This window comes from Acyrthosiphon pisum, chromosome A2, assembly GCF_005508785.2.
Source record: "Acyrthosiphon pisum isolate AL4f chromosome A2, pea_aphid_22Mar2018_4r6ur, whole genome shotgun sequence".
Taxonomy (NCBI): domain Eukaryota; kingdom Metazoa; phylum Arthropoda; class Insecta; order Hemiptera; family Aphididae; genus Acyrthosiphon; species Acyrthosiphon pisum.
The window spans coordinates 55,124,459-55,148,263 of record NC_042495.1 but is presented as its reverse complement, the minus strand read 5'-3'; the positions used below and the strand labels follow the sequence as shown (position 1 = coordinate 55,148,263).

The 23,805-nt window shown below is 29.5% G+C and overlaps 1 protein-coding gene across 1 annotated transcript in view; it reads left to right on the top strand.

The window, feature by feature from the left end:
- Positions 1 to 23,805, top strand: part of LOC100572347 — a 50,386-nt gene that overhangs the window by 11,762 nt on the left and 14,819 nt on the right. Inside the window, exon 2 of the mRNA XM_003246928.4 lies at positions 22,746 to 22,957. Within this exon, the coding sequence (XP_003246976.1) occupies positions 22,746 to 22,957 (212 nt within the window). The remainder of the gene's footprint in view (positions 1 to 22,745; positions 22,958 to 23,805) is intronic.

Genomic DNA, 23,805 nt, shown 5'->3' with positions numbered 1-23,805 from the left:
GATCATTGTTTTTTTAATTATAACAAAATATCAAAAATCGATAGACGAACATTTGATAATTTACCAATGAAAATGCAATAATAACATTATTTATTAACTAGTTATATTATTATGGTAATTATACAATTTTCAAGTATAATAGAAGTAATGCTACTAGCTAAACCCTCAAAAGAGTACAGCGGTTCTGTTCACCAACCGTCGCGCGTCGCCCCAAAGCTTCTGGTAACTTAAAATTGTACGGTAATAGTATTCCTTGGTCGCCTAATATCAAATACCTCGGTGTAATTTTGGACAGAAAACTAACATGGAATCCACACATCACCTCCAAACTACAACAAGGCTACCATAGGCTAAAAGTCCTATACCCATTGATCAACCGGCAAACTGCAATAAGCTGGATATGTTCTCTTATGCTTTATAAGCAAATCCTACGACCGTTATTTCTATACGCAGTCCTTGTGTGGGGAAATTGTGCAAAAACCCACATGCACAAAATACAAGTTTTCCGGTCAAAAGTTTTGAGAACCATTTCTAATACTCCATGGTTTGTACGTAATGATGCACTTTACAAAGATTTCCATTTACCCACAATAACTGAGTACATAAAAAAATTATCAATCAACTTCTTCGATCAAATCAATTCTGCTCACAGTGTGAAATATTACAAGCTAAGTGACCCATCTTCTGTACGCCTACTCAAGCGTGGACGCTCTCACGATTTGTTGTTACAACTATTACTTAATTATTTATGTAATTTTAATTTAATTTTCTTCTGAATGTAAATACTTTAAAACGTAGCCAATAGTATCTTTATTATTAATATTTATTTATTATATTATTATTAATTGTCATCTATTTTTCCAAATGCTAAAAAAAAATGTACTTCAATAACAATAAGTTAAGATGACTTACGTCAGTAAAACTTTACTTAATATAAAAAAAAAATGCTACTAGTAAATTGATTAAGCAACGATGGTGTTATCATTGGCATTCGTAAATACATCCCAGTATCCTCTGTTCCAGTATCCAGAGTTAAATGTTGAGCATATATTTGTCGCATTTCTATTAGATCATTTAGCTTTATTGTTGTTTGTGTCTACATTCCTCCCCAATCCCCTCCTTTCTATTATGAATCCCATGTTAATTCCATTTATCACCTTATGCTCATTTATCCGAATGACATATTAATTATTTGTAGTGACTACAATCTCCTTGAGATCTCTTGGTGTAACAATGATAACTTTTTTCTTACACATATACAGCACGTGCATCATGCATTCCGGAAAAGTTGCGATATATGGTTTTTATCAACTTAATAATTTTGATACTAATATATCTACCAGTTCTATTTTAGATTTAGCATTCTCTAATTATGAATACCTAACAGTCGACAAATCTAATGAATCACTTGTACCTATTGACCAATACCATCTTACGCTTTACATAACGTTAACTAATTTTTATTCAATTTCTTATTGCATTAGCAAGTAACCATCCCTTCTACAACTTTCCTAAAGCCAATTATAACAATATACGTTTATTTATTTCGACTATTTTTATTGGTACTCCATTTTTCAACGTTATGACATTGATTCAGCTGTAAATATAGGTACCTACTTTACGATGCTTTTCATAAATCAGTAATTGATTTTGCACCGTTTAGCTATTTTAGCGAATCTATATTTCCATCTTGGTTTAATAAGAAACTTAAGCACATTATTTCCCAAAAGAAAAAGGAGCATGCAAGATTTAAGTCCTCTTCAAATATTATTGATAATAATGAATTTTCTTTCTTCCAAGCTAAATTTAAATATGAGTCTAAGAAATCTTATCATGACCATGTTGATCGTGCTGAAAAGTCACAAAAAAAAACCTAGTCAATTCTGAAAATTCGTTAAAAATGAACGTTCTACCAATAGAATCCCTAAAGTTATGTCTCTCAATGGCATAATCTCTTCCATTGAGCAAGAGTCTGCTAATTTGTATGCGCAATTAGTTCTCATCAGCGTATATTCTACTGAATCGATTGTTGATAAACTTGGTTTTGCTACATTTGATCTGCCAAATTCCATGAACTTTAGTGTTGATGATGTTTTTAATAGTCTTTCAGCTTTTCATGGTGTTAAATCTATTGGATCTCATGGTCTATCTTATTTAAGCTTAAGTCAATTGGATTTTATTTGGACGCTCACTTCAAGAAGGTATTTTCCCATCCAACTTCTATCACAATTTTTTTACGGTACCGGTCCAACGATTAACTTGATCACTGCACATTTTTATGCTACATATGCTACAACAAACTACCTTTAAAATGAACCGTTAAAGTGATATTAATGAGGAATGCCAATGTAGAACCCAATTTCCTGTTTTTAATTTTATTTTGTATACCTTAGTTTAAGTTACTCAAATTCAAATATTGTATGTAAATGATCCCTTTTTGCTAATGTTAAAATTACCTTGTATTATATTTAAGATATTTCACTCTACATAACTATTTACAAGCTGTACATATTAATGTAAAATTGTCTAAGTATCCCGTAAAATAAATACAAATATAAAATATCGTAAACATTTTATATTTAAACACTCATCAAAAATTAATATTACTTTCCAGTAAACATTTTTTTTTTTTATTTAATATAGAATTTTCTATTAACATGTTTAATCTTAGCTATGAAAACAAAAACTTTTATGAATTTGTATGAAAGATAATTTGAACATTTTCAAAATGTCAAAATTTGACTTTAAATCCATTTGAAAAATAATAGTGCCTATGTATCTTTAATATTTTTGATACTCCATTAACTTAACTTATAAGGAATCTTAATTAAATTTACAAGTTTTTTTACTAAGTGAAAAAGTTCTTATTGAGTATCATAAATTTAAAAACAATTTATAAAATTTGAAAATATTTCTCAAAACTATAACTAGGTAGCTCAAAAATAGCTGTTATATTAAAAAAATGTTACCGTTCATGGAAAATGCTAATATAAACATTCAGTAAAAATGTCAAGTGTGTACGGTCATTTGTTATAGAGTTACTCCAAAAACCAAAATCAATTTAGTCGAAAACCGATTTTGCGTAAAAATTGTCGATTTTCCATAATTATTATAGGTTCTGAGCGGAGCGAGAAAGCTAGTGGTTTTACAATGATGTTTATTTTATTATTTTTGTATCCTAAATACAAAATTTCTATCTGAAGGAGTACTTTGATTTCAACATATATTATCTTATCTTTTAGCAAATTGGATCAAGATGGTACTTAAAAGAGGTTGATTTTCTCAATAGTTATTACATTTAATCACACGGGAAAAACCACTGATGAATTACGAAAAACCACTAATAATGGCATTTTTATTTCAAACGCTTTGTTTATTAGCATATAAGGGAATAAAAAATTGTGACAAATTCAAAAATATTAATTTTACTTACAAGCTACAATAAATAATAAGAATATAAAATATCAAGCCTAACAAATCGTCTCCGCTCAGAATCGTTTTTCGTATACAATGATTATATCATTGAATTCAAATTGAATACAATCCATTATACAGTAACCCACTTGTAACCTACTGTACAGCAGATCACATCCACTTATCCGCTTTTTTCTTGACACTTTTTAAAACTACTTAGAATTGAAAATTTTTATCTCTCAAAAGTAGACTCACTTTTCTATCAGAAAAGATGCTGATCTCGAAAATTGCAGCATTTTTAATACCAATTAGCATTTTTATAATGTTGATGAAAAACAGAAAAATAAATAAATAAAAAAACACACATCATTGTAAATACCTATAATACATTATTATTCGCTCCGCTCAGAATCTAAAACTTAGACTAAATTAAATCCGGGATGTTCATGTTATTATGTATATGGAATTTAAATAAACTTATCATGTTATCACACAGGTATTTACTATCTATAAACCATAATATGCGTATATAATACAATCTGTTTATAAAAATAAAACAAACATTTTACCATTCATATATTAATTACAAACAATTAAAATTTAACTGCATGCTATAACATAAATCAAGGGACAAAATCATGTGTTATAAGAATTCAAATAATTGATAATGCTATTTTATTTTCGAATATTTTCTGTTTTTTTCGCTTCATGTAGGATAATACGTCTATTTTATAATACTTTTTTTCTATCCCTTTATCAATGTTAAATTGTATGAACTCGGTGTGTAATATTATAATGGATAACAGGGTCTAGTAAAAACGGAACGTTTGTTGGAAATCTTTGAAGGTTGACAAATAGTTACGGACCATAAATAAAAAACGTATGTGATTGGTGACATGCACAGGCTTATACGGAAATATAACATTCCATATTGCTTTATTCTATAAATATTATAACGTGTAATATTGGTATTGTACGTGAAATGGGGTAGAAAACGATGATTGTAATACATAGATGAAACGATTAAAACTAAAATTATAATATAGTAGGGACCTACGATTGAAGTGCCTTGCAATTGATCGACGTTTCGTTTTTGTACGATACTTTCAAATCTCAATATGCAAATGACCAATTAAAATATTTTTATGAACTCCGTCCAGGATTGTAATATTTTATCGCTCATCGGACTATCCGAACTGAGTCGATTGCGTATATTATACACTATGGTGAACACTAAAAACACATACAATACATGTTACAAATAAATCGTTTTGTACTTACCTAACCTTACTATAATCTGTGATGATATATTATAATTAAATTAAAATGCGATTCACAATAACTGCTAAGTTCGTAGGGTGACAGTTTCTCGACATACCACTAATCGAAATTATTCGTAAAATCATAATTCTTAATAGTTTTAATAATTTATTTTTCCAAATGAATCTAGTAGGTACCTATTATATTGTTTTTTTTTTTTGAAAAGATTAGTCGTAACTCATCACTTATTAATATCCATCAGTTATTTGAGGGAAAAAATCTTGGTCAGTTAGCTGTATTATTGATTTTCATCTTTGATCGGTATAAATAGATACTATAATTTTAAATTTTATGTATTCCACTGACTGAATTATATTGCGATAACTGTTCACGAGTCTAATATTCTGGATCAGCATAATATACCGTGTTTATTGTGTATACCACTTGCACCATTATACCAAATTTTAACTTAAGTGGTGATGATGGATATGATAATATTGATGGTGATGATCACGATATAACCTAGTCATCTCGCCACGACCCTGGGAATGTGGTACATAATATCTTCCCAAGGTGTGGGAGCCGGTGGTATCCTGTGGCTTAGTTTGGCTAAGTCTTAAAAATGGCAGATAAGAATGACACCCAATGTAGCATGGGTGAGGATATTATGGCGACGATGACGACGACGGAGATGGGCAAAAGGCAAGGGTAAGGCGGGGTTGGTCGTGGGGTAGTATTAGAGGTGGTGGTGATGGTGGAGAAGGATAAAAAGGATAGAAGGAGTAGGAAAACGGGATAGGTCGGATCACGGACCGGAGATTAACGGATCTCGGAAAGAGAGAACTGCACAGCGGTGGAGGGGAGCGGGATGAATGTGAATCCATTTAACCGCAGCCAGATACGCGAAATGATAAGAACGCGGGTTGATGCGCTTAAGAGATTTTTAACCCACCGCCTTCTTCATTTTTCTCTTTCTCACTAACTCCTTCTATCCGTAAGCACTCATAAAATACAGAATATAGCCATTTACATTTTTCAGCGTTATTATATAATATATGAATATAATATTCGTATGCGTGTATTATAGTGCTATTTTAATATTATATATATAATATATATGTTATATTTATATACACGCACGAGTACGCATTATAACATTATAAAAAAGAATTTATTCATCGGAATGCGTTCTAGCTAGTCGGGATTTTAGATTTTGCTCTAAGGACAGTAGTCTGATGTGGAGGGGGGAGGGTTGAGTGAAGGATTTGCTAGACCTCTGGTATTATACGTCTTAGCTCTCAAACAACCTTAAAAATAATATTACAAAGCTTCTTTAATGCATACACGATTTAAGTGCATGTCGAGTTGTGTTATGTATTTTAGATATATAATCATCATAATAGTATAGTGGACAGAGTAGATGTCTAAGTGTATTTTTTTTCAAAAAAACAAATTTTTGACCACAGAAAGTTTAAACAAGCTTGATATTGTAGTACATAAATAATATAGATTAAAAACTGAACATATTTATATGGTATACGTACATGAATAAATTCATATTTTTAAGTTGGCAGTTGTTTTACAAAAAAAAAAAAGCAATAGAATTCGACGATACAAATGTGTTGTATGCACTAGGCATAATATTCTTATTTTATCTTCTATTTTTTCAAAAAGATAATGGGCCCCACTGAACAGGATCTAATAATACGCTAGGGTTTCTTACGAAATATTGAACATATAAAACCTATTTTATATAATTAGCCTGACACCTCACAATACTTTTTCTTACACAATATATTGGTATGAATATTCAGCTGATACAAAAAATAAATATTTTTCAAATTAACCTACATAATATTGTAATATTACTACGTTATTATAACTTGAAAATATAGAAATCTGAATACTGGACTTCAAGAGTATTTTTTAGTGGGTTAATATTATAACGGATCATCGATGATAGAATAAGCAATTGTGTTTTTTAAAAGTTTTTTATTTTTCAAGTACCCACTTGAACGGTGCCAGTTTCATTTAAATTGTAATATTCTCACTCGAAGTTAATTTAACTAACACTTTATACAATATTATAAATCTTAAGTATACAACACTACGAGTCATCAATCACCTAAAAAAACTTTTCACGAATAAACGAATTGTATAATTTCAAAGTTATAAAAAATCAACTCAATGTGTGGTACTGATTTTAAATTAATCATATACCTATTTGATATTATTGTAAAAATTCGATCGGCCTGCGCAGTATATAAAATACAATAATTAGACGATATGTTTTTATTGATAAGTGTTATTAATATTAGGGTTCTTTTTAAAAATGGTGAAAATAGCATACTTTTAACATAGTACACATTTAACCATACTAAGTCGACCCCGGTGGTAATTTATCTTTACATTACTATTTACGTCCTGAACTACCTAGAGCAAAATATAATATTATAATCTATAGTAATTATGCCCACGTTATTGCGTAGATTAATTTATAATATTACATAATATCTACATTCTAAATACGGTAATTATTTTGCATTAAATAATGGATTTTAACAACCATAGACGGTTATAACAATTAAAGGCGAAATTAACACTGCATAATAGTAATGTTTTCTGTTCGGTATCATTTCGAACACATTAGCATAAACCGTAGCCAAAAATTAAAATAGACATTTATAATATATTATTACGCCTGAAACAACATAATATTACAACACAGTGATTGATTAGTTCTTAATTTGTATGCATGCATACAAAAACTATTAAAACAAGCTTAATTATTACAATGTTCGTGCGTCTAATTTTAACTGTTTGCTGTATAATTAGGCGTGTCTTATGGATCAACGTCAATGTAAAGAAAAAACAACATAAAAACATAATACCTACACCGCATTTCGTGTACCTACCGAATTTATGTAATTATAATATATATAGGTACATTGTTGCGTCGCAGGTACCCACTAAAAATATCTACTATACATCGTGCGTATTTTTTTTTTCTAAACATGGGTATTTCAGTCGGTTTGTTATAATAATATTATAACTTGTGTTGAATATCGACCGAACACGCTGTTTTGTAAACTTGAATATTACGGTATGACATATTATTATAGACCTTAGTCTGTAGTACCTTTACCCATCGTCTCGTAATCGTTAATAATTAACATTTACAGCGTTTACATATACGCTGCGCATTAAACATTTATAATCATATATATAACGCTATAATCTGCAATATCATAGTGAATACTTAATATTATCATATGGAAGCGCACTGCGTTTGGTATATAAGGTAGCTTTACGCGTGCCGCACGACGGCCGAGGGTGTCAACGGGGTGATGGTTGACTGGTGCGCGCGTCGCAAGTTGGATTAACGACCCTACTTTAAAGCGAAGCGAACTTTCGCGGGTAAGCTCGCACCAAGTGCACTCGCTGTACAGTCGATATGAGGACACAGCCGAGTGAAGTAATAATATATTACGACACAAGTCGCGGAAAACACAGTGTTCGCATGCGTCCAAATCGGTTTATCTGTGTATTGTAAAACGTCGTTTAAGTGATGCGTATACAATGATAATAATACTATTACGTTCCGTCAAACGGAATATGACGGTATAATAACGGCAATAATAATGATAATAATAATATTCCGGTGGATGACGAACACGACAATAACGATGACGGTATTAACAGTTTTGAAAATACATTACCGCCGCGTGGGCGTTGTGTGGGCGGGAACATCGCGTATAATAATGGAATAGAACATTCAAAACGACGATAATAATATTATTATATTATAACAATCTGTTGTCTAGATCATTGTCAACGTTATCGTGATGCAATAACACTACACGTGTACCGCGTGTATGTACGTGAAACAAAAATACTCGTTCAATGTTATACAGTGTTATACAACTCATACTATTATAATATCAAATCGAAGTATCGGCAGCAGAAGTTATTTTAGAGGCTGTATTTCTGAATATAAATAAAAATCGATAAAATTAAATTTTAAATCGATAAAAAAAATTACTAAAAATATCTTGTCGGGGAAGCACTGAATGGACGATAAACCATTTAAGGAATATATCACATTTTTTAAAAAAAATATGTATTATATTATGTTGTTTTTTACCGTCATATTGTTATGTAATTTACTTATTTCATAATATATAATATATAATAGGTGTATTATAGAAATGGTCATGAATTAATCTGTGACTTACGCAGTCTCGCTAAGTACTTAAATACTTGTAATTGAATACTTTTTAACAAGTGTATTTTAAGGTCTATTCTATTTTAAATTCAAAATATTTTTCCTTTGTATTTTATTCCAGAACACTAAATACCTCTTTTTTTTACAGTCACATTTCAAAGAACGTTATTTTCTTTTCATTTATAACAGTTTTAAAAATTAGTCTTAAAATTATATTTTATATTGTTTCTAGGGTTTTTTTTAAATTTAATTTAATACGCAGATGAACTAAAATTCATATCTAACTGGTTGAAGTTCAATTAACAATATAATAGTTATGTGACATCGGAAATTATTAAACCAATTAAAGAATGCATTTATTAATTACCTATTTAATTTAAATATACATTAATAATTTTAAGTATACCTACATTTGTGATAAACTTTAAAACATTTTAAGATACTATAGAAAGTACTTGTAAAGTATTTTAGATAATTTTAAAATGTATTTGTATTTATATTCAAATACTTTTGAAAGACAGTATTCGAATAAGAATTTAAATATGTATTCTGAATACATTTGAAAAGTATTCCTAACAAGATTGGTGTGTGCTCTATACTTAACTTCATTATTGATATTCTTAAAACTTTCAACTTTGAATAATATTAAATGCTACAATTTTAGACCCTTAGAGTCGATGGTCATTGCCAGTTATCGAAATCAGGGAAAAATATAATGGCCATTTTCAAGAATAAAATAAAGCATTCAACTTGTATTAATTAAATTAATATCGCAATAAATTATTCGTTTCAATAACATTTTCGTCGAAGTGACGACTCCACGGCGATCATTTCACGTGACGACACGTTCAGCGTTTGTTTATTTGTTTTTTAAACTCCGAACGAATTATTTCGTCGAACTTTTGTCCCGACATTACGTTTTATTCTCCGTAGCATAAAATGCGCTGTAGATCCAATTCTCATGTGTAATTATTGTTTGTATTGAGTTGTTTTGTTGTTTTTTTTTTTTAATATCCATTTCCAAACGTATACTGCAGTGTATGTAAAATATACAGAAATGCAATTTATGGATATTATATACTTCGATTGATAACATTTGCTATCGGAATATTTAAAAATGAATCGTTTACGCCAACATTAGAGTGTCAAAACCGACAATTTAAAATATACCTAATGCTTGGCATTGCAGACCAATAATATAAAAAATACTAAGTAGGGTTACCACATTGTGTCTTTTAGAAAAGAGTACATAGGTAATATAAAAACTCTGATTACATAGTTAATATTTATTTAATTAACAAGACATTTTATATACTAAACTATGTATGAATACTTAATACAGAAATGTATAATATTATCATATATGATATATTTGGTAAAAAAATAGTTTTTATTAATAATTTTAATTAGGTACATGGGTATTTGATTAATATAATATATGTATAAGAATTTAATATTTATTACTGCTTCGAATGTTTGATAGCAAACGTTTGTCTTTAATACAATAATCATAAAACTGAGTACAGTCAAAATGCTTAAAATTGTATTGTGTCATCAACAAATGTTTTACAGAATCGGGTAGAAGTCTATTTCTATCATCAGTCCATTGTGCTTTCATAAGACTAAATATTAACTCGACATTGGCATTTTGAGCAGGTATGGCGAAGTAGAACGGAACAATCACAAGATTTATAGCTATGGTGATGTCTTACCTATCTATTTCGGTTTTTTCGGAAATAAGAGTACATTGTTGCTAATATAAAAAAAGTGAGAGTACAAAAATTTTAAGAGCTCATAAGAGTACATGTACTCTTAAAAGAGTACTAATGGTAACCCTAATACTAAGGATATAAAAATTACTGTACAATTAAAAAACACCACTTCGATAATAATATAATATACATCATCGTCTATAATTTTTTTATCTACTAAGTTGTAAGTACTATCATCGTCAATTATAATCAATATTAAAACTATTTTTTTTTTAATCTAGAACTTATACAACCTATACTATAAAAAAGTACGATAAGCATAATGTATGTTTTTTAAATTAAATTAAGTGTAATGGCTTGAATGTCTTGAGGGTAGAAACCATCCAGTGAAGGTATTTCGGCATTGAAACTATTAAGTCACATATTAGAAATAATATTCACTGATATTAACATTATAAGCCTATAGGTAAGTTCTAATAGAACATTTTGGTCGATTTTGAATATTATAAAATAGAATATCTGAAATGAAACACCCTATTTAGTTGCATCTTATCTTTGTTTGGTTGTTATGTCTACTACAGCTATGGTTTTATCAGTTTTTTGTTCATGTGGCGTTGTGGTACTATTTTAATTTATTGTATAATTCGTTTTCATATATTATATTATTATTTTATTGCGTATGACAGTTTGAAATACTTATGATAATTATATTGATCGACTGCTAGCTGCGTATAAAGTACATGTACATCCAATAAGCACCAAAAGTTGCATGTCAGAAAAATATTGATGTATTGTATTTATACAGAAGGGCTGTTTTCAAATATTAGAAAATTTAAAAACATTACGTTTCGTTAAAAGTTGATTTTGTTTTCTGTGATTGAAACACATACTACAAAATATTAATTCATTCAGCACCTTTGGTACGTATGAAATAGTTAGTTATGGTAGGCTTAACGTTATCGATTGTGTATCAATATATGAAGACATAAATTATATTAATATATTATTATGCTTTGTTAAAATGCTCTAAATCCGTATCAAATTTTTCCACTGCAGATCGCAACGAAACGTGAAATAAAATAAAAATCGCAGGCATACACTTGAATAATACATACTATATAAAATGACAACAAAAGACAGTTCATTACACCTTATCTTTTGTACAAAATAAAAACCATTTATAATATAAATACGTATATTATAGCGACAATTCTCTCGAATATACGCAATTTATGGCTGGCACTGATTTATACAGAGTTTTTTCTTCACAGAGTTAGAATGTTCTTTTTCATTTTTCTGCAATGATAATAGCATGAATGTTTCGTGATATTGTAATGTAACCTACCGTTGAATTTTGTGCGTAAAAATTGTTTTCCGAATATAAATTTAAATGTTTTCATAACAATACATCGTCTTGTATTATAGTAGTATACTAGTATATTATTATGATTATTAAATACACATAATATATTTTCACTCGAATTACATTTTAGGCATATCATTGCCCACGGTACTTATATGTATAGAAATAAAATCTAAAGTAAAAAAATAAAAATAATAATTTCGTGGAATCTTTTTTTTTCTGCTGTTGAAGCCTATAAGAGGATTACTTTTTTTATTCGACGTAGCCTAACCTCTGATCGCCTCTTGCGTCCCTTTTCTACACCTTGGCTAGAAATTACCTACACAACATGGACATTTTGCAGATCAAAACACTTTCAAAATTATAAAATTGGTCCACCGCAATATAATTTCTTATATTAAACAAATCGAAATGTACAGTGCTATTATTTAATATTATAATAATGTAATATTTATGTAAGCTAACCTTTGTAGTTGATGTAAAAAAAAAATAATAATATTCTTATCTTTCAGCAGCTTATACAAAACAATTATATATTTTATAAGGGTATTTAAATAATAATATTTTTAAATTGTTTTCATTTTCATTGAGAATGAATTAAGTGGATAGTTTTTAATAAAATTTCAATTTATTAATTTTAACACTTTTGTACTTTGCCCACCTTTATTTATTTGTTATTCACATTGTCCAGACTATAAAGACACTCTCCCTATCTACATTGACCATTAAAATCGGGCATTGTGCACAGTGCCCTATCTATTTCCTACCTCGCTTGTAACATAATATACATTATTATATAGATAATTGAATTATAATAACGATAATAATGTACAAACTATAAATCATAAATCCTATTTCGCTTTTCGATGAAATCTACTCTGTATTGATAATGATACAATATATTGTAATAATATTATGCAGTGAGTAATAGAATTTATATACTCAACGTGCGTTTCAAATCAGAATCGAAAACTGTGTGAAATATTATGTTCTATACATTTTAATATTACACGTAATTATTTATTGAAGGTAGTTTTTTAAACAAACGTATAAGTAGGACACGGCAATCAGAAGTTTTGGGGTTAGCTTAGGATGAGGATGAATTAAGATGAATATAATTCAACACTACCTACTCCACTGCCTACCAAGACTGAAATAAGTGGATTAAATCATTTATAAAGCGTTTTGATTATTGATCCACCCACCGACAGAAAAATATGCATCGTTGTAATATCGACATGAACATAGTTTAAGAAATATCTAATTTATTAATGATAAACAATATTAGTCCTTACTCATTACCAACGAAGAATTCTAAGTAATGTACTAAAAAAAATAGGTTAGGTACCTAAAATCGAATAAACAATTATAATTTCAGTTATTATAGTGGTTGCAGTGGTTGTATGATCGAATAGAAAGTGATTATTGTCTATGCTTGACTTGAATTTTGGAAAAAGAACCAATATCTGATTTTAAATTTTTGAAAAAATAAAAACAACAACAGTTGTACCTGTTATACACTTATACATACAACATATTATACGTTAAGATGGTGTATACAAACCTCGGCAGTGGTTACTCCACCGGCACGGATATTACCTTCGTATTACGCATTACGAAAATAAATGCCATTATTATACCTACACGTTACCGTGACATAATTATTATATAATAAAAGCTTAAGACCCGCTTCCTTGTCGTATAATCTCGATATATTATACGCACTTCTAGAATAATATTCGTCTGCCATCCGTCGAGTTTTCAATTACCCGTGCCACAACGATGACGTCGATGATGATAATAATAATATAATATCACGATATTATATTTCAATGATGAAATTAATTATTCATCCGACCATTCATTCGGGGTAAACGTAACGTGCTATTACCCTATATTTCGGGTCTTTATATCGTATATTATGAATTATGATTGAAAACTTTGGCAGCACACATGCGCTGGTTAACCACCTATCCCTTGTGAATGTTTGCTCTGCAGGCTAATAATGTTACGTATAATATTATTATAATATAATTATTTGCACTTTTACTTCACAATTCACTGGCGCGCGAAAATTATGGCAAAATCATACTAACGCAAACATCAATGTCGACGCGTGCATTATTATTATTATTATGTACTTGTGCCTGCTGTAATTTAGTTTTATTATTGTTTCACATCGTCGTGCTCTTTGTTATTATTATAATTATTATTATTGTTATTTGTCGTTTTTATGTACACAAAGTCAAAAGTTTCGCCGCTAACTTCAAAGACTACAGATTTGCAGGCATCACAGCGCGCGGCAAAGACGATTAGATTTCACGTCGACGAATAATAATACATTTAACTCGCATCGTTATAACACGCTGTTTGCTCCATGCCTAATATAATAATAATATTTGCAGCTCTTCAGTGTGTTGGTATACCTATAAAATAATATGTAGAGTACCTACGTATAAATATAAAATCTTCTACATTTAACTGGCAACACTCATTTTCAGAGATATGCGTTTTTGTTATTTTTGAAAAAATTTCTATAGTTTGCAATATATTCACAAAAAAAAATATAACTTTTCATTATGGTGGCCATTTTTATGATGACATATTATTTTCTAATTAAAATTGCATCATCAGAAGCAGAATCTGGTGACTATATCGGTGACTGGTGTTATTATTACAATATTTGTTTGTACTCACTGCTCCCACATCAACATTTGTGTCATATTTGGCAGCTAAAAATAATTTTATTTAGTTTCTGTATTGCTATTTGTTACAAGCTACGTTATAGTGGTATCCAATTATTTCATATCTTGTTTTTAATAATTCAATAATTTGTTATTTCCTCAATTCTTGGAACGTGTTGTAGGTACGTCAAATGCAATATTATTACGTTTTTATTATATTTCTAAAAATTTTTTTTATTAATTAACCCACAGCAACTTGTGCTATATATATATATTGTACTAATATATTTTTTTTTTTTTTTTTTTTTTTTTTTTATTTTTTTTATCTAGCGGCGACTTAGGCCATCGGGAGAGGGGAGGTACTGTGAGTTTTAGAACGGTAGGTGAGTGTTCCACGTGGGTGTATTTAGGCAGAATTTTGAATGGGGCACCCGTAGGTTTCTGCCATGCCCCGGGGTGGGGATGGCGGAATTTGTTCTCCGGACACCGTGACTTGCCCAGAGAAAAATGCCACCCAGTGGCCGAGAATCGAAACCGCGACCGGCAGCGCCGCAGCCGACGCGTTAGACCGCTTGGCCACCTCGTCCCCCATGTACTAATATAGTTATATCTTATAGATAGTAAACAATTAACAATTTGTTAACAATTTCTACAAGCTCATAGCATAAATATGGATATAATTTTTTTTTTTTAATTTTGCAAGAGTCTTGCAGCAAGACCAAGACTGGCATAGTCTGGGTTTGCCCGTCACTATCATTTTCTTTAAAAAGAAGTGTTTCTCTTTTGTCATCTAACAAATTAATAAATATAAATTGTCATAAAAAAAAAAAATAATAATAATAAAAATTAAAACTTATTCTTTAGCGGTACTTTGGTATTTTTTACACGTAAATTACATGACATAATAGTAACTAAAATATATTTTTTCTTAAAACAAACAAAAATGTGTGTAGGCTGTTAAATTGTTCACCCTGTATACAATATGCCGTGTGTTGTAAAAGCGTTTTTTACGTGTATCCCTGCATAATTTATTTTAATTCTGGGTGATACTTCACACACTCGCCCACACACCCACACAAGCACATTATATATATATTTATATATATATAGGTATAAAGCACATGGGCTATGTTTTGCAGAACGCGAGTCGTATAATACCGGCGCATATATTACTATTATTATTATTATACAGAGCATAAATATTATATTTCGAACACGCGCCAGTTTTAATGTAATACACTACCTATGTCTAAAATACAAAGATAAGACCGTCGCTCTATATATATGAAACGGTTTACGTCTAAGTTGTAATATCACCGTGGACAAAATATGTCCTTTGATCGGTAAATGAGTGTTTTTATATAATATTTATCAAACCAATCTGTTTTTCGCCCCTTGGCGTTTATTTTATCTTTTTAATCAGTGTTGTGCTTTGATAAAAAAAAAAAATTATCAAGATATAGATAATATATCTGAATTTAAAATTAAGATAACCTATCTAAATAAATGTAGCTAAAGCTGAACACTTTTTTTTCATATAAAAACGCAATAGGTTATCTCCGAATGAGAACTATATATTATAATCCCTTAGTAAACCATACAGATCCACACTCAAAATGAATTCTGCCCGCTGTGGTACAACTCAATAATCCACCATCTCAACTTTTATGCGTCTGCCCAGCTTAGACCAGAATAAAACGTCATACTAAAATATTTTAATAAATAAAAACATTGCGCTATATTATAATATGCATAAACAATTAAAATAAGAGGAGAAATAGTACATTACCGTTTTTCCAAAGTCATCGAGTAGGGTACAAAGGTATACTTTATTTAATTTATTAAATTTTAATTGACAATTTTAATGTGTACCCTATATCTACGGCTATATTCATATTATTCTAGATATTTTTCATATATATACTTGGACTTGGAGCGCGCGCGCACTCTGCACAGTCATTATTTATGTAATTCCTTTATTTTAATGAAATAAAATCTCGATTATTTAATTTGATTTTGTCAAATAAATTTAGTTCTTTGATTAGCGTTTCCAAAAGTTTAATTCAATTTCATAAATCAATAGACGCGTCGTTAAAGTTTTTTAAGTGGACAGGAAAGTTTCTTATTAGGGTCGTTGTATATATTAATTTTTAACGAAGACGCTCGTCTATATAAGACGGTAAACGCGTTTGAGCTGTATTATAAATCTTGTATTGACTGGTCTGTGTTTATGCGTAGATCAGAGTTTTACTACCTACCTATACCAAAATCACCGAAAGTGAGACGACCAATGTTGCGTATTTTTGTTCGAATATACCCATATATATGTATTCAATTCGGTTAAGTTTTTTTGATTCAGGTCTAATAGTTATAGTAATGTGATAAATTATTTTTGTGAAACTTATTATCAATAACAAATGTACGAACGCTTTTATTGTTATAATATGTAAATATCAGCATATTATCATCATAAATATATTCTTGGCTCTATGATGTAACTCATTTTTGTTTAGCTCTATTATTATCACTGGTTGTTAACTAGTCGTTCTTGTTTCAAATAATTGAATAACAATTTAATTTCACATTAGTATTCCCTTTATTTTAAGAGAGAACATACTTGTTTTCAACGTTAATTATGCTCATAGTTTATACATTAAAATAAAATAACTTAAATACCCTGCGTTAAATCTATTAAAATACAATGGAAAACGACATTCTAAAAAACATAATATGCAGTAAGAATATGTTTAAGTCCAAAATAAAATATAATATGGTCTATATTTAAATAACCCGGAATCTTAATAATATCATATTCATAGTTAAGGTGTACGATTATATTTTCTATAATTTTAATTAAATTATTTATTTATTACTAATTAAATAATATAACACTTTAAAAGGTATTCTTGTGTACTATTATTTACGTGTTGTGAATTTTTGGCTATGGAACTGATGTATTGTACGTTTGCATTGATAATGCCGTCAAATATAGAGATCGTTTCTCTCATAATGTATGTAGAAATACATTGTTCGTTCCACGTCTATTATATTATCATAGATTTTAGCATGGAAAAATCGTGAGTGTTCAGCCGAGCACCGGCGCCTATTCAATATTCACATACACAAAATCATATTTCTTATAGCCCAACTTTTTATAGAAGTTATGGTTTTCTCGAATCCACGTGATTCTCAGAAAGTTTATCTCCAACTAAATATATTATAATATATTAGACTCACGTTGTGTCTAAAATTAAGTTTGCTATGATATAAAATATATTATATGCATACACTATACATAAAATGTAATACATGACGTTATATCGTATAATGTATAGGCACTATACATAAGTGGAATAAAACGGTCGAGTATAGTTTAATATGGTATTATTAATATATATCCCCGTAATGTGATATATAAATATTTAAAACTTAAGGAACATCCATTCCATAATCTTTCTCGTAAGTCACTTATAATAAACCTGCAGTTATACAATATTATGTTTGTAAAAAGCGAAAATAGAGGAAAAAATAGTACGAGAACGTTAACCTATCGATATTATATCATGACCACGCCATCCACAAGTAAGATCCATTTGAATGTAAAACGTTGGAGCAGGAAATGAAGCAAGTCAGATTAATCTAAAGTTAATAATTACCCACCTTTCATTTAATTATTTTAATTTGCATCGATTCGTAATTTTTAAACGTAAACATTATGATATAATAAATAGTTTTTTTTAATTTTAACAAATTATTATTGAAGCCATAGGGAAATCAATCAACCATTGTGTATTGTACATTAAATAAATCTAATATTTTTGTCGTCACTTTAAGCGTTTCCCAAGCAACTATCCCCTTTGATTCGTTCACATTTTATAAATGTTATAAGCAATTTTGTACCTTCTTGCAAACAACTAGCGTTTTCTGATGATTCAATGTGTTTCGGTGGCTCACTGTATATCTTTACAGAGTGAATTTAAATCACGTGTATCGTGATTGAATTCAATCAGATTGAAATGTATCACAAACGACATTCGCTCTGTATCTTTTTATTAGATGTCAGTGTTTTATCAAATACATATATGACATCAATATTTTAAGGTTAGAAGCAGTTAACGTCAAAAATGTTTAAGGTGTTACCTTCACCCCGAGATCAATCTTTTATTGATACATTGTAGTGATTTGTTGTAGAACTTTGCAATTTTATGCTATGAGATGCGCTTTTTCAAAAATAATTAAAGCTCTATGCCTCATTAAAGGCCATTTACTGTTATCTTGTTAAACCCCTTTTAGAATACACGCCAGTACAATGGGAATTTTTCACAGCTGTTGACTCTTCCCGTGTACAGCAACGTACAAAGGCAATTTACGAATTCCACGTACTTCGTCCAAAAATCTGACCACAATAATCCACATGACTACTGTCCAGTCATGCATAAGCTCGATTACAACCCTCATCGGATATATTGATAGAGGAGTAGAGGTTAACTTTGTATGCCTGCGTAGGTGGATGTATGAACCTATGGATTCCCCTTGTCCTTTGCTCACCAATTTAATGTTAAAATCCCTTCCCATTTCACAAGATTCCAAATTCCTTTTACTGTACCCATTCATTCTGCTAATTACACTTGCAACCGTCCTATTGACTTAATGATGCACATGGATAATTAGCACACCCGTATATTTTTTTAGGTATACTATTTTGTTTTCGGATTTATATTTCCACATACCTATAGTTTAGCCTTGATTAATTATTGATGTAACTACCACGCCGTGTATTTATATATTATATATTATAATCAATATTATACATTCCTAATATAATGGGCTTTATTCCCATTAAATAAACAATATTATTATTTAATACATTTTGTATGTAATATAAAAACGAGTATATAGCGTGGTAGTGATAGTGTGTATAATGACGTATATTCTGTGGCCGGCACTTCGTGTAGGCAATTTCGGTACATCGAAGTGTAGGTGGCTTTTGAATGATATCCTGCGCAGATATCAGTAAACAAATTATTCAACTTTTCATACGAATAAATAATATTATAATGTTTTGAAAAAAAGCTTAACATGAAGTTAAAGATATTATATGGATTTTGTTAAGAGGTGTTTGTATTCTCTTATTTTTTCTCACAAAAAATCCTTATAGCGTGGCCACTGCTACAGGCACATATTTTTTTTTACCCAAAACAATGATTTAATAATAATTTAATGACACAGAGATATAAAATGATAATCAATGGCCTTTATTCGTAATCATACCCAACACGAGTGATACGCGTGTGTGTAAAGTAGAATAATCCGTAAAATACAATTTCATACTATGGGTACGAGGTACCTATAGAACAAATCGCGTCCTTCAGGACTCTTTAATATACCCTTTTGCGTTTACACAACATCCCCCGGCTCCATAAATAATGATTTATTGCATCATGTGCATCATTATTGTTTGCCAGAAAATTAATGTGATAATAAAATCCTTGTTAATAATATTATTGCTGTACCGATGTTAATCACTGTCAAAAATTCTAATTGTACTCACAAGCAGTTTAATTAATATACCGATTACATAGAGTGATGCGATTATTCCCAAATTAATTTTTTCACGGTATTAACCATAAAAAAAATCAAGTAAAATGTGTAGCAATTAAAAAAAAAACTATTTTTTGATTTTCAATAACAAGTATTTCAAGGTCGGGGGGAAAGGTAACGGCACAGATCAAATTAATATTAAATTATTCACACTAAAATATTGAAAGAAATATTTGTATTTATATTAGGTATAATAATTAATAACTATAATTTTGTTTCTAAATATTCAGATATTCAATGATATTATATTATATATTTGTATTAAATTTTTTTTTATTATATTTTATATTGTGTTAATGAGAGTAAATAAAACAAAAGTTCAAATATTACCACACACCTATATAATATTATCATCACGCGCCATTTTGGTAAATACTAGTATGGATATTAGATATTATGGTACCTATATAGAAGTTGAAAATAATATGCGGACTGTGGACCAATTCTAAATCATGGACTGGAAAAAACCAGACGGCCAAAAATATTTAAATTTAATGATGATTACACCACAATCTTTTTTTTTTAGATTCTTCTGTATTTTTTAGAAACAATTTATTTTTGTATAATTTTTTTAATTATTTGTCTCTGTAGACGCAGAATTGTCTAAATGTTTGCATTTAATTATTTTAAATTTGATCTATATTTAGGATGTATAAAGCCCTTTTCTGGGATTCAAAACTGTTTATCAAATCATCCGGACCCACTCGGGAACTAACTGCCGTCCCTTAAATTAGAGGAAATGTCGCGATAAAATATATTTACAATATGTTATTGCAACAACAGCAATATGTTAATAATATTGTAATTTACACACGCAAAGTTTCATATAATATACATTTTACAATATAGTTGTGTATAATATGCAGTATACGTCGATTAACCAAACGATTCATACAAAACGTTTTATTTTAACAGTTTTACACTATTATCATAATCATTTGTCCGTATCCACTCGACGGACAATACGTTTTACCCGTTTCTTAAAAGTCATCGGGCACATGTACTTTATATATATATATATATGAATATGAATCATTGTAGTTATTATAATTACTGATACCGGAAAAAAATATTTGTGGGTGTGTCGTTGGGAAGCATATTATGAAATATCCCCACCAGAAGAATACACGTCATTACGACGGTCTGCATCACGTGATTTATTATTTAAACAAAAGAAGAATTATGAGGAAAATTATCTCCGAGTAGGTGTACCTAATATGTTATGTACATACTATTACGGCGCATTCGGGGCGCGCGAATCCAAACAACCTAACATAGCTGTCAGGTCCTAAATTTAAGTTAGGGGTTATCGACAAGTTGTGCGATAAAATAATCACTCTGCATCAACTACAACCGTATATGATATATTATTGAAACTCGCGGTACGTATACATTATGCACATGCGGAATGGATATAATAATAAACAACCGACTAATATTTCAAAGTTTTGATATTACAATGTGTACTATAACAATAATATATACGTTTACTCTACACAGAAGTATACGGCGAACCGTACACATATATTATATTATGTATACGATGTATATGCCACGACTGCATATTATATATTGTATCGAATTTGTTTTGTTTTGTCGACCTTTGTTATTTTTTTCGGAAACGTATTCCCATCACAATATGTGTATTATATAAAATACTGTTATTTATTACGTATTTCAAAAAAAAAAAAAACAATTTTTGTTAAATTTGAATTTGACAAAATTATTGTTTTTGTTCTTTTATATTTATGTACTTTTATAGTAAGTTCTATCCATCGTTGCGTAGGTCAAATAATTTCCTGCATTAAAATATGTTATATCGATCTAATAACTTTGAGAAAATCAATTTTTTCTTATCTTGTGTTTTGTAAAGCTGTTGTTATAATATAATGTACCTAATTTAATTAGTAGTCAAGTTATATTGAATCTGTGCGTTATTGTTTTTCGCAAAATCTATTTGTATCATATTTGGTAAATGGCAAATGTTTAACTTATAGGTACATGACCATATTATACTAACGATTTTCAATATAACTATTAACTATTATACATTTTTATTTATCAAAATTTGAAAAGTACATACCTATATGTTAAATACACTTTATATAGGTAATTTTAATTTTTATAAATAAACAAAAAGAGTCATTAAAAAATATATAGTAAGGTATAAAAATACCTATTATACGTGTTAACATTGTTTCGGTTAGTTAATACGAATTTTTATAGAATATTTAAGAAATTATGCATATTTTGCATATTTTAGGGGCATCATTGGTGATATTTAGAGGATAAATACATGATTATTTTAAGGATTATTATGACGTGAATTCCCTAGCGTTTTTTATAACCATTGTCGTTGGGTTAGATAATCGAATGGATATGCCTTAGCTGGATTACATACATGCATTACAACATAATCAGTAGAACATATTATGATAACATACAATCTGTAAAAAATATTTCATCAGCGTTTTTATCTTTTTCAGACGCGGTGTTCGGCTTGAAGGGTGTCCGAATTTGGAACCCTGAAGCCATTCGAGCAGGCGAGCAGTTGCGGCTTTCTTGTGACTATGATCTTGAGGGGGTGCCCCTTTACTCGATAAAATGGTACTTTGGAGACCAGGAGTTCTACAGGTTCGTGCCCAAAGAGTCACCACCGACCAGGGTTTTTCCGCTGTCCGGTACTACGTCGGTTGACGTGAGTATAATATAACACAAATTGTATACGATATACCTATACAATATTATTTATGAACCTACTCAAAGCATATTTGTCACAACTGTTCCATTGGAGTTTATTATAAGGGGTTAATTTTCCTAACGTCGACGGTTTAAGTCGGATGTCGAGGGGGAGAATCATGTAATTAAAAAAATAAAATATATACAACAGTTTAATATGTCCTAACGACTCACGGTAAAAAAAAAATCGTAAAATGTTTATAACAAATAAATCACACTATTTATATAACACTGAGACTATATACACTATATGGACGGTGATCGGATAAAAGAGGTAATTAGAAAATCACTGCTTTTCAGAAAAGTTTATATTTTTCAGTTAAATAGTGTTTAAACCTATAATTAAATATGATATTAAAAAGAATTTAGCCAATGTAGGTAATTAATAAATTTAAAGGTACTTACGTTTTATTAGTTATTAGGTCACCGTGGCTTAATATCAATTCGACGTAAGTACACATAATTATTATTTTACTTTATTTATCGACTGCAGTACCTATTGGTATTTGGTTCGATTAAACTAATATATCCAATAACAGATCTATCAATTAGCTGACTTAGTCATATGACCTTACTCGCTAAAACTCAATTTTTAAAAACGTTGGACCCATTTCGGATGATAGGTAATACCGAACTAATAAGCGTGCAAGTCAGTGACATAACTTATAACACAAGCAACACACACACACACACACACACACACACACACACATTTGTACTGCAGAGTTATATAAAATTAATAAATATATATTATATAAGTGCGCACAATAATTATAATAACTATATATAATAATCGTAAATTATATA